The following is an 18,012-nucleotide window of genomic DNA, read 5'->3' as shown; positions in this document are numbered from 1 at the left end:
AATAACTTGGTCTCTAACTATTTAAAGCCATCAGGTAATCTATTTATGCTATAATTTCCATTTGTAAAAAGTCAAAATCATTTCCTTCTTATTTACTTCCCTCCTTCCCATCATCACCACTCTAATCTAAGAAGCAAGGAGAGAGGGCAATGACTATTCCTGGCTATAATGAGTTTGGTAAAAGGAGGAATGGTCATGGGGATCCTGATACACTGCTAACTCAATGCTCTTGACCTTAAAAAGATTATCAGTCTGAAATTATCTCATTTACTTAATTTGCTTCCAAAGGGCAAAGTAGGAATTCTGGCCTATTACTGTATTTTTAAGCAACTAGAACAATGCCCCATACACAGCAAATACATATTTAAATCAAGGGAATGCTCTTCCAGGAAGAGAAGAGGAGAAAATAGAAGAAACTTCAAATCTCCCAGTAAAACACAAAGTTCTTCAGTAACCTAACCTCACTGGTAGCTTTGCAAACAGCCACTGCCAAAGCTATTCAACTGCTGCCACCCTCACAGTTTAGTTAGAAACAGGACAAAGATGTAGGAAAGCTTATCCCTTATGTACTGCTATACCCAAGCCTTGACACCAAAAGTACCTACTATATGAGACTTTTATCCAACCTATACCAAGATGCTTTTGGACTGGGTAGCTTTTCTTACCACAGCACAATGAGATAATGAAAAGGGGGGGAAAAAAAGAAACAAAACCATTTTTTAATAGATGCCCTACTTCCCTCTACATCTAACAACAGCTATGATAAAATGAATAATAATTTGTTGAATGGCTAAATAATTTTTGTCTTCTGGGGACCACAGAGCAAAGTACAGTCGTCCCTCGGTATCTAGGGGGGTGTTGCTTCCAGGACCTCCCCCACCATGGATACCAAAATCAGCAGACGCTGAAGTCCCTTACATGGAACTGGCATGGATGGCATGGATGTGGAACCCATGGATATGGAGAGTTGACTGTATTTCTGCTGAATGAGTCCATGCAGTGGCAAAACTACAAAAGTTTTTCAATAGCCTGGTCAGCCTCATGCGTACTGACTATGTTGCTGTTTTTTAATTGAATTCACTTCGATTAAGGGAACTGAAGATTATTCAAAATTATTTAGGAAAATGTTGATGTAGGCAGTATAGCAATTGACTGAATGCTTTACTCAGTTCCTAAAAAGCCATAGAAAAGAAATATAATTAAATTATACCTTCAAGGAGTTTCCTGTGTGTAGTAGTTTCTTTAAAATCAATCCTGAAAAGAAAACATGATTTTAAACATTCATATCTTACTTGTTTCTAAATGTCAGAGTTCTCGGTCAGACTTGAAAACACTTTAAAAACAAGTCCTTGGCAACCTCCAAATTATTCTTGGTGACCTGAACATCCCTCTAGCCATAATCTTGGGACAGAAGGGCATATAAAAAGTCACCTTTTTTAACACATGGTTTATTGCAATTAAACATGATTTATCCTATCAAAACAAACCCTAAACCCAAAATTGCATGTAAGACAACAATCTACATGTATCTTTTACTTAGACTAAGAATATAATTAAATAATTTCTCCATCACTAATAGAAATAAAAACCACTGTAAAAATTTCCATTTAGTTAACCACATGAACATCTATAACTCTAGTATTTCTTAGCAAATATTTCCATTGTACTAATTTTCCTTTTCAAAATACTCAAAACGATCTTTAATAGTCCTTTTTCTTTTGAATTATACAATACTTCAAATCTACAATAAAATAATGAAATAACATTCACAGACATCCAGATGTCCACCATTTGGTCTGAACAAATCTAAACACAGTCCCATGTTTCCTATAATTTCAAAATTTCACTTATTTACATTATCTGTAATGTTTCATGTAACACTACAAGCATCATTGAAGTCACCTGTGAACCCACCCTGAGTCATTTTCCTCCTTCCTTCCCCAGAGGAAACCATTATCCAGATTTTGGTGTTAATTATTTCCAAAAATATTTTATGTTATTACTACTTATTTATAAATCCATAAAATATTTGGAATTAGTTTCTATGTTTAAAACTTATACCAGTAACAAAATTTCCTCCACAGCTATTTGTTCTAATCTTGCATTTTTATTCTTTCTAGTAACATCAGGATTATATATATAACATATATTTATATGTATGAAATACATATATAATATATATATTTACATATATAGAAGCGTATGAGATTACTTTGATAACACATGGTTGGCAACACAAAACACTGGTAGATGCTCTAATATTTGCCAGTCTGAGTGTTACATATCTCAGTAATGTCATTTGATGTTTCCTAATGACACTGAACATTTTTTCATTTGGCTGCTCAAGTTTCTGCAAATTGCCTGTCATATCCTTTGTATATTTTTAAACTGGGTTATTTTGTTTTGTTTTGTTTAATATAAGAATTCCTTACACATATTGGCTACTAATTCTATGTCAGGTCTATGAATTGGAAATGTATTCTTGACTGGGATGGTAGTATCGTCTGATGTACAAAATTTTTAAATTTCAATATAGTCAATTCACCAATGTTTTTTCTTTATGTGTACTTACTGTGTCTTAAGAAATACTTCCCTACTTTAAAGTTATGAAGATAAACCAAAGAGTCTCATCAAAAAGTTTTAAAGTGTTGTTTTTCACATTTAAGTCCTGAAATCCATCAGAAATTTATTTCTGTGTGTGGCAATAACAGAATTTCCCCTCCCCAACCAACTGCAGTACCTTTTCAGATTTTATAATGAAATGAAATGCTGTCTCAATCATATTTCAAGTTTTCATATATAAGCCTAGGTCTTTGGCTGGCCTTAATGTCCTTTTCCATTAATCCACTTGTCCATCTCTGTCATACCAATGATATTGTCTTAATTATTAACATTATAACTTTATAATACATCTTGTTATTGGTTATAGTATTATTCAGCAACACCATCTTCTCTCCCATTTGTTATTCTTCCAAGTTGCTTTGGCTTTGATTTTCCATATAAATTTTGGAATAAACTTGTTGGGCTACAATAAAAAGTCACTACAGGAATTCTGGATGAGAACTGTTATCTTTATACCATCAAGCCTATCATCCATGAATAATGTATAAGATTCCATTTTTTTGAGTTCTTTCTTGTTCTTCAATAATCACTTCATTGTCATAAATTAATCTAATATTTAAAATGACTATGGAATACACATTCTCAAGCATACTGTAACATTCTCCAGGAGAGACCATATTCTGGGCCATGAAATGTCTCAAAAATTTTTTAAAGATTATGATCATATAAAGCATATTTTCTGGCCACAAAGGAATTAAGTTAGAAATCACAACAGAAAGGAATCTGTGATACCATCAAATGTTTGAAAATTTAAAAAACAAAGACACTCTTAAATAAGTTATGGATCAAAGAGACCAAAAGGGACATCAAAAAAATATTTTCAACTGAATAAAAATGAAAACACAACATACTAAAGCTTATGGGATAAGCTAAAAGCAAAGCTTACAGGGAAGTTTGCTGCCTTGGATGCCTATATCAGAAAAGAAGGAAGGTATTAATATTCTAGACTTCCACCTTAAGAAAATACATATAGACAAGGAAATTAAACCCAAAGCAAGCAAGATTTTTTAAAATATGAAAGATTAGAATGGAAATCAATGAAATAGGAAGCAGAAAAAGACTAGAGAAAATCAACAATACCAAAGTTAGTTCTTTGAAATGACCAACATTAATGACAAATGCTTAGCTAGACAAGTCAATAAAATAAGAGACACAAATTACCAAATTCAGAAATGAAAGAGGGGACATCACTACTGACCCTATAGGAATGAAAAGGATTATTATAAAAGAGTAACTTGAACAACTTTACACCAACAAATTAGGCAGTGTTAATGAAATAGACAAATTCCTAGAAAGATACAAATTATCCAAACTGACTCAAAAAAGGAATATAAAGTAGCAATTACAAATCTCCACACAAAGAAAAGCCCAACTCTAAATGGCTTTACATGTGAATTCTATCAAATATTTTAAAACGATGTAGTATCAATTGTTCACAAACTCTTTCAGAAAATAAAGGAGGGAACACTTCCCAATCTATGTACATGGCTATTATTATCTTGATAATAAAGCCAGACAAAGACCTCACAAAAGAACACTACAGTGTTCAATATCCCTCATAAACATAGAGGCAAAAATCTTTAATAAGTTATTAGCAAACTAAAATTAGCAATATAATAAAAAGACTATATAGAAATGGTAACCAATTGGGATTTATCTCAGGGATGCAAAGTTGGTTTAACATTTGAAAAGCAATTCGTGAAATACACAATATTAATAGAATGAATGACAAAACCACTAATAATGCTGCCTATGATCATGTCAATAGAAGAAAAAGCATCTGACAAAATACAACGCCCATGCATGATTAAAAACCCTCATAAAAAAAACCCTCATCAAAACAGGATAGAAGAGAACTTCAACTTGATAAACAGTATCTATAAAAATAGCTAACATCGGCCAGGGAAGAATGATCTTCAGGAAGCACTGAAGAAGAAAACACAGGGTTTGAGAATTACACAGGATGGAACTTAAATACTTATTTATATGTGAAATAGGATTCTGCATTGAATCTAGATTCTGCCAGGACATATGTGTGATCCTGAGGAATCACTTAACTTCCCTGAGTCTCAGTTTCCTCAAACATAAAGTGAAAATAAAATTAAAAAAAAAAAATAGCTAACATCATACATAATGGTGAAAGACTGAATGCTTTCTCCTTTACATCAGGAATAATATAAGGATGTCTACTTTTACCACTTTTATTCACTAGTGTACTAGAGAAACAATAAACAAAAAAGAAATAAGAAATTAAAGGCACCAGATTAAAAATTTTAAAGTAAAACTATATTTGCAGTTGACATGATCCTATACGTAGAAAATCAAAAGGAATCTACAATAAAACAAATAAAATAAACAAGTTATAATAAACTAGAAACAATGCAAATGTCCATTAATTGGTGAGTAAATAAAATATTGTATATCCATACAACAGAATATTAGACAATACAAAGGAATGCTTATATATGCTATAATATGGAAAAAAAAATATGCTAAGTGAAGGAGGCCAGATGTAAACCAGTACAAACTGTATGATTTCATTTACATGAAATGTCCAAAAAAGACAAATTTATTGAAGACAGAAAGCAGACTGGTGGTGGCAAAGGCAACTGACTGTAAATGGGCTCAAAGAACTATTTTAGGGTAGTGGCAATGTTCTAAAACTAGACTGTGGTGACTCTAAATATTTACCAAAAAATAATAAATTATTTATTTAAATGAGTGATTTTTATCTAAGTAAATTATACCTCAAAAAAGCTACTTTTAAAAAATCAACTAGAGTCACTCATTTATTTTTCTATATATACAAGACAAAAAAGAAAGGAAACAGTTTTAGGATTCTCTGGGTGACAAAGAAAAGTGACCATTTATGTATTGTCTCAAGTTGGACATTTACTAGAATATTATTAATCATGAGAACCAGATAGCACAAAGGTCATTTAGAAATAGAAGACTACATTCCTCAGCAGATAGAATAAACTTTAGAAGTTCAGCTGTCTCAAAAAAGTTTCTTCCCAGACAACCTTCAAGGACATTTTAATGATTATGAAATAAAAAATAGGATTTCACTGTTCTGTTGAACACTTTATCATGTGATTATTAGCAATTCACATATCTTCTTAGGTGTGATAACTATGCAAATATTTTCCCTATTTAAAAAATTGATTTGTCTTATTAATGAGTTGCCAGACTTCTTTATGTATTAAGGGTACATCATTTTTAGTCTTGAGCTTTATCTAAAAAGTTTATTCTAAAAGGCTTTATTATTTAGAATTTTGTGGGTTTTTTAGCCCCTACATCAATATCCATCCTACATGTCCAGAGTTCCTTTTGTTTCTAGAACTGCTAATTGGGATGACTTACAGTTTCAAAGCCTCAGAAATTTCATTTGCTATAACTAAGAATTGTAGGTTCTAAATAAATATATGACTCTTTTTTAAGAGAAAAAAATACAATTTTTACAAATGAATACAAGGCCTATAACATTCTACTTCAACAATGTAGATGTGGTGGCCATCTGTATATTCACCACAAGAGAAGGGTCATGAGAATCACTACCAATCAGCCCTGTCATCATTAAGACACTGAACCAAAGCCAGAAATTGCCTACCTGCAGATTCCTTTTTCAACCAAGGGGGAAAAAATGTCTTGCAATGAGAGCTCAAGAGTCCTGTGGTGATGCTATGATTGTTAAAGAAACAGACTCCAAGCCAGCAAGCATGTTGGCTTAGCTCCTGGTAAGATAAAGTCTATGACCTCCTGCCTACTCGGTCTTTCACAGTAATACACAGCAAGGTTGCTTATTTTTTCTTTCCCCTTTTTCCTTTCAGCTTCATTTCATGATCTGGTAAGCTCTACTTCGTCTCTTCAAGCAGTAAGCTTAAACCCAGTTCCCTCCTTTTTTATTAATACACTGCTTGCTTTCAAACCTGGAACCCATGGCTTTCGCTCTACGTGGCACTTTGTTAACTTCTCTTCCATTTTTGATTACAGAATGTTTATTCCGATGCTGAGTCTGCTTTTATTTTTTTGGCTTTATAGTTTCATCATCATTGCTAACATATTCAGAGTAAATGAACAGGTGGATCAAAGAAATTTAATATGCCACTTTTATTGGAAAACCTTCATGTATGTTTTTATCTTACATTCCCAGGAAGCCTAGTTCTGTATTCTTTGTTTTTACTAAAGCATAAACTATGAACTCATTTCAAATAATGACCAACCCATTAAAGAGTATTTTCATATATTATCATTTATTTCAAATATGAAATACATATTTAAATTACTTACCAATACTATGAAACTGCCATCGCTGATGAATTCTTTCTGGAAGAAGTTGCAAAATTTTCTAAAAATCAATATGAATAAAACAAAGAAAAGTATGAAAAGCAAGTAACACGTCCTCATCTTGAGCAATGTGAAAAATTAAACAAAGAGCTTACACAAAGCCTTCAAGAGTTTCTTACATAAAAGACAGTATTACAAATACAAAATAGTCTTTGAGCTAATCTGATGGTACTGGCACTACTTCAGCGCCGGCATACTGATTAGTATTTGAAAACTCCAGAAAACAACAAGCTATACTAACAAAGACCTGGAACAGGAAATTAATGAAATTTATCTTTTACTATGATGTGAAAAGTAAGTATACTTCTCTTTAGTGGATAAATACTAACTTTAATATATATATATATATTTTTAACATCTTTATTGGAGTATAATTGCTTTACAATGGTGTGTTAGTTTCTGCTTTATAACAAAGTGAATCAGCTATACGTATACATATATCCCCATATCTCCTCCCTCTTGCATCTCCCTCCCACCCTCCCTATCCCACCCCTCTAGGTGGTCACAAAGCACCGAGCTGATCTCCCTGTGCTGTGCAGCTGCTTCCCACTAGCCATCTATTTTACATTTGGTAGTATATTTTTAAATGCTCATTTACTATTCTTAGAATTTCTGCATTGTGGATACTACTGATATGTTTTAAATTCTTTTAGATATTAATATTTGTGAAGTTTTCTCTCCAAGCAGTTTTTTTTTTTTTAATAAATTTATTTATTTACTTCTGACTGCATTGGGTCTTTGTTGCTGCACGCAGGCTTTCTCTAGTTGTGGCAAGTGGGGTCTACTCTTTGTTGTGGTGCGCGGGCTTCTCGTAGTGGTGACTTCTCTTGTTGCGGAGCACAGGCTCTAGGTGTCCAGGCTTCAGTAGTTGTGGCATGCAGGCTCAGTAGTTGTGGCTCACAGGCTCTAGAGCACAGGCTCAGTAGTTGTGGCACACAGGGTTAGTTGCTCCACGGCACGTGGGATCTTCCCAGACCAGGGCTCGAACCCATGTCCCCTGCATTGGCAGGCGGATTCTTAACCACTGCACCACCAGGGAAGCCCGGTCTCCAAGCATTTCTTTCTCTTACTTTGATAAATCTTACAGGGAAAATATTTTGCTTCCACAAAAATCCTATCAAATACTTGTACTAAATTAATTCATGTGAACCCAAAGATACTTCTATGTTATGATGGCTATGGGTATGAGAACAAAATTTTAAGATTCTGGAGCCCTATAGTTAAGCTACCATATACAGAATTCCACAAGTTGGGAATAAACACTTTTTACATATAATACTTTCAAAATTTTGTCTTTATTTTCCTTTATATATTGCACCTGCGTGGATTATTCTAGTTCAACAGCTGCCTTATTATGCTGCTGAACTACGTTCTCAACACTCATCTGCTTGCTGAATGACATTTGTGTGTTTGTTATTATTGCAGCTCTATTATGATTATTTAGAATCACCATTAATTGAATGTTCATAAGGACCAAACACTAGACACTTTATGTAATGATATCTCATTAATCCTCACAACCATCCTAAAAGGAGTGCTCATTGATCTCATTTGAAAAATAAAGAAATGGGTTAAGTAATGTGCTTAGGTTAGAAAGAGGAAAAATGGAGTTTCCAACATCCATATGCCTATTTCCAAAACGTGTGCTTTTATACTATTCTGTTCGAAAAACAGTATGCATGTTTTTACACTTCTCTATCTTCCTTTTGATATAACCTTCTTTAGTCTCTCTCATATAAGAGGATGATGAAGAAATAAAGTTCTTCACAGATAGATGCTATTCCCACATGAGATACATAAACTTCTTCACCTCTGCCCTCCTATTTCTCTCATACTTAGCCAACAACTGTATAATTATATTTATGGTGGTGTGGAAAGAGATAAAATTATAGAAAATTAAAAAGACAAGTTTGTGAACCACTCGAAAGTACTCCTAAACTATCACTATTAAATTATAGTTTAGATTTAATCCCATATCAAATATAAATTTAAATATATTCATCTTTTTTATTCAGTCATATAAAGATGAAAGAAATCATGTATACTATTAACTACACAGAAGAAAGCAGAATATAAATCCTATGTCATACTGATATTACATAATGATGCTTTTTATTCCAGAAAAAGGAAACCATTTTATTTATAATTTTTTAAAAAATCATCATTAGTCTAAAGGTGGAGGTCAGATATTACTGTCCCCATTATAAGTAGAAAAACATCAGCACACAGGTTAAATATTTTTTCCAAAAGATGAAAATCCTATATCTAACATCTCTTTTCCTAATGAAATTTAGTGACTGATTACAAACATTTCTGTTCAAAGAGTAACAAATGATCAGTATATATTACATACAGGAAAATAAGTATTATTTTTTAACAGAAGGAATATTCTGAAAGAGCTTCTATTAACTAGTCAATCATCTCAGTTTCCTGAATATAGGGCAAGCATGAATGTCTGAAGGAACACTTTCCAGGAATTATCATCTTGCTTTCTCTGTACATACTTTTACTCTTTCTCAAAATATTCATGTTTTAATATTTCCCTTGTAAACAGTTCATGCAAACACCTGGGGAGGTAAATATAAGCAAATTCCTCAGGGTTAACGACTAATGAAAATTAACTGCAGAACAGGTACCAACACCAGTTGCTTCTGTCTGGAACTCTTAAAAAAAAAAAAAAAAAAAAACTTTCTTTTTTCAGCTGTGACTAACTCAGCAACTAAGAGAGAGATCAAATTCTTCTAAACCATACTAAAATAGTCAACATAAAAAAAATAGTGAATTATCTTTAATTAGCAGTAGATAGAATAGTTCAATCTTTAGAAACTGATTTCTAAATTCTTTACTATGCTTGTCAAGACACAAGGTCTAATCCTGACTTTCTCCAGTTCTCTAAAATTCTCAATAAAGATCAGAATACTCCTATCACTATTTGATCTGAAAGACAGAATGAAGAGCATGGGGTTATTTGAAAAGCATGTGTGTCCCTCATTTCTATCATTGTGTCAAAAATGAAACAAATTTTAGCAAAGTATCAAATGTTGTTGTTTCCTTCTGTTTATTTAGCAATAAAAATGTATCCCATCCCAATCCAAAGCAAATGTAGTAGAACTATTTATAAAATATTTAAAACTATTTTATATAAGTTTTCAATGAAAAGCAGTTAAAGCAGAAAACTCCTTAGGTATGTAACAGTTTTATGAATTTACCCTCTCAAGTAATAATGTTTTGTTTTCTGTTTTTTTAAATTCTCCATTTGTGTAAATCTCCCACAAATTAAAATTTTCATGTTTGCAAACACAGTGAATATTGTACCAACTGTGGTATCAAATGCATAAAAACATAATTTTATCTGTACCTAAAAATAATATGTGTACCTCAGAAAATAAGAATTAAGTCAGGTGTATTTTTAGGTTAAAAAGTGCAATTCAGTTTTTGAAAAGCATGGTAGATTCACAGTGTTTGTTAATATTTAATATATTCCTTTGTATGTTCTAAAAATTAATTTTGGAAAACAAGTTACATTGGCAGGTACTTACCTCAAAAATAAAAAGTATAGCATCCAATTCCTCCCTTTGAGACTTGTGACCTAAAACATTTTTATAGAAAAATATTTTAAACATTATCATTTTGTCCTCAATATCAACAACCACTTAAAAAGCTTAAAATATTTCAAGCACTGAAGTTTTTTTTCTCATTGATTCTTTAATAAAATGTTTAAAGTGTATTCTGTTCAATGTATAGACAATATCATAGCATCTCTCTCTACTCTTTTTAGACAGCTAAATTTATATTCTACATATTTATGTCTAAAAACAAATCATAATATGTTGTGGAGAACTCTAAATGAACTCTAAAAATGAATTTATGAAAATGACTGCTCAAACCTGACATATGCCCCTAGGGCAGAGCAAAGGTGAGAAAACAAGTAAACCTGAACAGAGAAAAAGGAAATCTAAGCCTTCTCAAAATAATAAGGATATTACTACTAACCCATAGTGTGAGAGGGGTGTTCTACAAGCTGTCTAACAAAAAGAAGTGAAATAATACTAAAATTCCAATGTCCAAGAGTATATTTTTAAGTGAATGTTTATGACAATTATTTGAAACATCAACATAAGCCAAGACCGATTTTAACATCTTACCTTTCTGTTTAAGACTAGCTTCAATAGTAACAAAATTCTCAAAAAACACATAATATATATGTGAAAAATGTTGGTCAAAAAACTGTTTAAGATCGATGGACTCTGCATTCTCTGAAAAATAAATGAAAACAGTTTTTAGTGATTACTATTTATATCACGTTCAGCAAATATTTATTGTGGCATGTTTCCTTCAAAAATGCCAAAGAACTGCTCTTAAAATTCTATTAAAATATTTAAGAGATGTGTTTATACATTTATATCCTTGTTCTCACAACTTTAGCTTTTAAAGATTTTAATTTTAAAAACTGGTCAAATCAGGTTATCATAATCTTTGTTTACTAAAAGAAAACAATGCCTCAGAAAGTTTTATCCAAAATCATTAAAAAAGAAGTCAAGTTCTATTTTCAATTCACAGCTATGCTCTCCTAACTTTTCCCCCAAGACAATTAAAAATCAGTATTTCTAAGAGTAATAATACATGTCTAAAATACATTTACTTTAAATATCTAACAATAGGCTTTGCAAATAGGCACTTAAGTATTATAAAACTCAGGCAATACTGTTCTATAAGAACTGTCAGTATAGTCTAAGGCAGAGAAACTGAACATTTAACTATATGCAGAGCAGAAAGTTTTGGGTACTAACACAAAATTACTTTCAAAACTCAATGAGGGGTGAAGGTGGGGAAAGAACAAACGCCTGACAGAGAATGTATTATCTGAAAAGACCTCTATGGACAGGAAGGACTTTGGACATAAAGTGGTGGGTTTGAATGAGAAAGACATTCTTGGCATAAACAAAGATATGAAGTGAGGAAAGCAGGATAGGATGCAGAAAAATAATTCATTTTGGCTAGCTTTGAGCATTTTGATAAAAATAAAATAGAAAAAGTATCCTTGATATGTCGAAAAATATCATTAAGTGCAAACTAAGGAAATGGGATTTATTATTTAAAGCAAGATATCTACATCGTAGGTGTATATGTACTTATGCATTTTATTGTTTGGTTTATTTTCGGGGGGGTGAGAAAGTTGGGGAAAAGGGGAGGAATTAAGAACTTTTATTTTATATACTTCCTACTATTCAAATTCCTTTACAAAAAGCACGTCTCTTTTATAATAAACAAATTTGAAAAAAGCAACTGGAAAAACAAAGATTTTTTTGAACCTGGGAGTAAAATGAAGAATAAACTACTAACTGCTGATAAACTCAAGTTAAACATCAATTAATTTCTTGGAATGCTCTAAGGCTGAATGGAAGATTTCAGAATAAAGTTAAATAGTAACAACATACAGACAGCACTTTAAACTCTGGTGTATTATCTTACCCTATGAATATTCATAAATCTTTAATGACATCTCATCTATGGAATTTTCCAAGACTGTTTCCCTTTTGTTTTGCCCTCCCCAAGGAAGGAATGGATGCCCTCTCCTCTCTATTCCCTTGTGTTCTCTACATTTCTCTCTCATGGAAGTCATTATGTCTCAAGTGTTTCCTTGTCTTTTTTCCAGGACTAGTCTACATTTTCTTTAGGATAGAAAGTGTGTCTACCTTAGTATTTCCAAAACCTAAGCACAGTGCTGAGCAAATATGTACTCAAATGTGTTTTATTATTAATAAAATAAATTATTTTAATGTTATTGTATTCATTTTGTAGCTTGGAAATTTTTATCTTGGAAAAGACTGCATAACCTACTGACAGGCAAAATAGCACTGCTTCATCTTAACTGGAATTAGAACACCCAGATTCCATTCCTACCTGTAACACTATCTGTGTACATTTTCACAGAACTAGGGGAAAAAACAATAATAATGGCTAACACAAACAATGTTTTCTATATGCCAGAAACTCTTCTAAGTCCTTTATAGAAATTAATTCTTAAAGTCCTCAGAACAACACTATGAAATAAGTACTACTATTATCCCTAACTCTAAAGATGAGAAAACAGGTATAGAGTTCAAGTAATTCAGTTAGTAAGAAACAGTCATGGATTTAAACTCCACACAGCCTGGATTTAGTGCCCATGCTCTTAACCTCTATGTTATTCAGCTTCCAGTGTAATATTGATACATCTATAAGAAAAATAAGAAAAGAACACTAGTAGTTTATCTGTTATCTGCCTGTAGGAAGATAAGAATAACTGTCATTGAAAACTAGTTAAACATATTTTAGAGACTACCAAAATAAAACACATACACTGAGATAAACAGGAGAAGTATTCTGTTTTCCCCACTGAGTAGTTTGAAGTAACAAAGAACTATGAAATGAGAATGAAATAGACTGTTACAATTACAGCTGAATTTCCTGAAATTAATGTTTCAAACAAAACTAATGTCCCAGGGGAAAGAAGAAAATGAGAACAATAACAAAGCAAAACAAAAAAGTCAAAACAAAACAAAACAAAAGCAAACATGAATCAACTTCAAGATTTTGCAACATAAATTTAGGAGCCAAGATAGTCTCTCTCAATTTCCTTCCCATGGTACAGCATGTTACACAAAGCCTGGAAACTACATACTGGCTAATAAAAAATACTGCATCAAAATTAGGTCAATTTGTTTTTTACTCTGTATCTATTTGTAATGAACTAGTTAGCAAATAAAAACTCTTATAAAATATTTTTGTTCACCAATTCACAAAATTTACATAGTAGGGGAAAACGGGAAAAAACACAAAAAAGGTGGATATAAGAGAATAAGAAGGTTTCACTTATTTAAAAAGAAGTCTCTCTATAAAACAGTAACACAGAAGAAAGGAAAATATAAAAGGAAGGAAATCCACAAAGAAAGAGATTATGGAAAAACTTCTACCCAATACCTTCCCCCCAAAAATGCCCCAAACCCTTTATGTTTTCTCTTTTTGTGAATGCCTCCAGTACTTTTAGTCAGCATGGCTCCTAATTATGTCACATTAGTTAATACAACTGTCCCTCAGTATCAGCAGGTGATGGTTCCAGGAACCCATCAGATGCCAAAATTGGAGAATCCCTTATATAAAATGACATAGTATTTGCATATAACCTATGCACATCCTCCCACACACTTTACGTCACCTCTAGATTACTTATAATACCGGACACAATGTAAATGCTACATAAATAGTTGCCTGGGTGCAGCAAATTCAAGTTCTGCTTTCTGGAATGCTCCAGAATTTTTTTCCTGAATATTTTTGATCCAAAGTAGGTTGAATCTGAGGATATGGACCCACCCCTCCAAAATGGAGTGCCAACTGTATCATTCTCTTACAGCTCTCTTTGGGAGCAGAAAGCATGCCTTAGCTTCTTTTACCTTTCTAATTTTTTTTAAATTTTAATCTGAGGAAGTGCTCTGCATAGTGCTAAACTGATGGTTGGCACTTAAAAAAAGTTTAAGCATTCAAAAACTTCCCCCATTTTTAGAAATACTTCTGTTTGATTTGCAATGTTTGTAAATTAGTCTTTCCTTAAAGAAATCAAATAAACATTTCAACCACAAATTAAGACTGAAGTTTCTGAGATTTTAAAAAAACTTATTCAGGCTTAGGAATGCTTTGAAGACCTTTGGGAATACTAACTTTAAGTAGCAAAACAGTTCTAGACTTCATTTAGTTTTCACAAATAAAATTTCAGACGTCGTCTCTAGGATCTTTTTATGAATAAGCTTCAAGAAGCTAATTAATATATTTACTTCCTACTACATCTTTTGAAGACATCTAAGCTCTATAACAAATCTATAATTAAAAATTACAAAATTCAGAAGGCCAGTTTACCTGACCTTAAATTTCAGACACCTGTACTAAATACTTCCCTAGAAAAGTTATCACATAACCCACACTAGATGACCAAAAATTCAACAAATTTTGCAATACCATCATTCTTCTTCCTCATCTATAAAAAAAAAAAAAGCCACCATTTAGAACTTTTCCTCAAATGATGGCATTATAATACACTAATCTGTGAAGTGTATCACAAGTAATCTGCTCCTGATAATAAAGCACTGAACAATGCAAATTATTGCCTTAAAATAATCAATAATAATGAGGACTGATCCAACAATACAGTGAATAACACAAAAAACTCTCTAATTGCAGAGACACAGAAATGCTGGATAATAAATAATACAAGCTCAAAAAAAAAAAGGAAGAGGAGAAGGAGTAGAAGTGAAGAAAAGAGAGTAAGTAGGGGGCTTCCCTGGTGGCGCAGTGGTTGAGAGTCCGCCTGCCAATGCAGGGGACACGGGTTAGTGCCCCGGTCCAGGAAGATCCCATGTGCCGCGGAGCGGCTGGGCCCGTGAGCCAATGCCACTAAGCCTGCACGTCCGGAGCCTGTGCTCTGCAACGGGAGAGGCCACAACAGTGAGAGTCCCGCATACCGCAAAAAAAAAAAAAAAAAGAAAAAGAGTAAGTAGGAAAGGAGGAAGTGGGATGGAGGAAAAGGTGTCATGAGGGAAAGGAGGATGGTGAGAATGTGGTATAAAGGCAGGGAGGGGTTGAAGGGAAATATGTAGGAAAGGAGATGGGAAGGAAGTAAGGATGAGGAGAAGGGAGAATGGGTAAGGGAAAAGAAACACAAAAATGTATTATTAAAATATAAGCAATATGGAGGAGTCAAGCACAAATAAGGGGGGAAGTAGAAGAGAAAAGTAGGAAGAAAACAGAAAGAAGGTGCAAGAGAAAAGAAGGGCGGTAAAACCACACAAACAGGCTGGAAAATTATAAACAATACATTATCAAGTTCTAAGAAAAGAGGAGGGTATATGAGAAGGGAGAAGAAATTGAGAAACGGGAGGAAGAGAGGACAAAAGGAAGAAACAGAGAAATAGTAAGTTGGAAGACAGACTGATGCTATTACTCAGAATGTAGCACAGAAAAATAATAAGATGGAAACAGACTGCCTGAGAAGTCCCAAGAACAAAGATAAAATGTAAGTAATATTCAAAGAAATAAGGTCTGAGTACTATCTAAAATTGGTGAAATATGTAAATAAATCTTCAGACTGAAAAAGCATAGTGATTCCCAAGCAGAATGAACACAAATCCACGGTCACATCCTAACTCCAAAAACAAAATGGAAATATTACAACCAAGAAAAGTTACCTACACAGAAATATCAAAACTAACAACAGACTTCTCATCAGCCCAATAGAGGCAAGAAGACAATGCAATTTTATACTGAAAGAACTAAGGGAAAATAATAGTCATCATAAAATTCTAATTCAGCTAAACTACTGTTCAATAAGATGAACATGAAAATAAAGAAAAGGCATTTTCTAACATAGAGTTTAACACTTAAAAACTCTCACTCAAAGAATTACAAAAGATAGATTTCTGAACGAATAGAAATAAACTCACATGGAAGAGTGAGAAGCAAGAAGCAAAGATGAGCTAAGAAACTGGAAAATGTGTGGGTAAATCTCAATGAGCACTGACTGTTAACAAAAGTACTAATGCAAAAGGTTACTAACAAGGAGGAAGTAAAATAATGGGCAATAATGTGAAAGATGAAACAAATGCTGGAGAAAGTATTTTAAGATCTTATTTTATTTAAGAGGACAGTAGAAACAGTGATGAACTCTAGACTTCAATATTAGTATGCTATTGAAGTTTTCTGAGTTACCAATAAGAGAATCACAACAATGCATAACTTCTAATCATTAGAAGGGAAAAAGAATATAGAAAAGCTTATCAATCTAACAGACATGAGTAAAGAAAAGCACCCCAAAAAAGTGAATGAGATGACGGAAATCAATATAAATATACAAGTAATTATAAAAAAGTTAATGGATTAAATGCCACAGTTAAGAGAGAGCTGTAATTATACTGGATTTAAAAACACACACAAAAGTCAAGCTACAAAGTATTTACTAAGTATTTTTAACCCAAGTACTAACCAAAAATACCAACAGTGATTGCTCAAAAAGAGACAAAAAGTAAACATTAAGGCAAGAATTAATACAATTAAAGAGTTCAATGTATTTTGACAAAAGGCTCTATTTACCAGAAAGCTTTAATTTCAATTTTGCATGAAGAGATATAAACAGCAAAAGCCGACAGATTTCTAAGGAAAAGCAAACTCATTTATAGTGTGGTAGCTTTTAACACATCTGTCTCATATTTAACAGAAGTAAGTAGTAAGTATATACAAGATTTGAACAACAAAATAAGCACTTTACCTGTAAAACTCTAAGTTCAAGAGACTATAAATCTTCCCATGTAAAAGTAAGGTATTTATAAAAACTGAACTATTGGGGACTTCCTTGGTGGTCCAGTAGGTTAACACTCTGCACTCCCAAAGCAGGGAGCCCGGGTTCAATCCCTGGTCAGGGAAGTAGGTCCCGCGTGCCGCAACTAATAGCTCACATGCCACAACTAAAAAGAGCCCACATGCAGCAAGGAAGATCCCACACACGGAAACAAAGATCCTGAATGTGGCAACTAAGACCTGGTGCAGCCAAATAAAAAAGTAAATAAATAAGTAAATATTAAAAACAAAAAAAGTTTAAAACCTGAATTACTAAGGACACAAACTAAACAGAAAAAGAACCAAGAATAACTTAGCACATACCATGCTCTCTGACCAAAATGAACTAAAATTAAGAATTAATAACTAGGGACTCCCCTGCTGGCACAGTGGTTAAGAATCCGCCTGTAAGAGGAGGAGCTTCAAGATGGCGGAAGACTAAGACACGGAGATCACCTTCCTTGCCACAAATACATCAGAAATACATCTACATGTGGAACAGCTCCTACAGAATACCTACTGAATACTCACAGAAGACCTCAGACTTCCCAAAAGGCAAGAAATTCCCCACGTACCTGGGTAGGGCAAAAGGAAAAAGAAAAAACAGAGACAAAAGAATAGGGACACGACCTACACCTCTGGAAGGGAGCTGTGAAGGAAGGTTTCCACACATTAAGAAGG

General features: G+C 33.0%; 1 protein-coding gene across 2 annotated transcripts in view; it reads right to left on the bottom strand.

The window, feature by feature from the left end:
• RALGAPA1 (Ral GTPase activating protein catalytic subunit alpha 1) overlaps positions 1-18,012 on the bottom strand; it is a 219,420-nt gene that overhangs the window by 165,366 nt on the left and 36,042 nt on the right. For both annotated transcript variants that reach the window (XM_024762042.1, XM_024762043.1), the window contains exons 2-5: positions 11,115-11,225; positions 10,509-10,558; positions 6,913-6,970; positions 1,211-1,254 (exon numbers count right to left, since the gene is read on the bottom strand). In XM_024762042.1, the coding sequence (XP_024617810.1) occupies positions 1,211-1,254; positions 6,913-6,970; positions 10,509-10,558; positions 11,115-11,225 (263 nt within the window). The remainder of the gene's footprint in view (positions 1-1,210; positions 1,255-6,912; positions 6,971-10,508; positions 10,559-11,114; positions 11,226-18,012) is intronic.

Source organism: Neophocaena asiaeorientalis, unplaced genomic scaffold (assembly GCF_003031525.2).
Source record: "Neophocaena asiaeorientalis asiaeorientalis breed wild unplaced genomic scaffold, Neophocaena_asiaeorientalis_V1.1 scaffold190, whole genome shotgun sequence".
NCBI lineage: Eukaryota > Metazoa > Chordata > Mammalia > Artiodactyla > Phocoenidae > Neophocaena > Neophocaena asiaeorientalis.
Note: the sequence above shows the minus strand (reverse complement) of the source record. Positions and strands in the feature narration are given on the sequence as shown.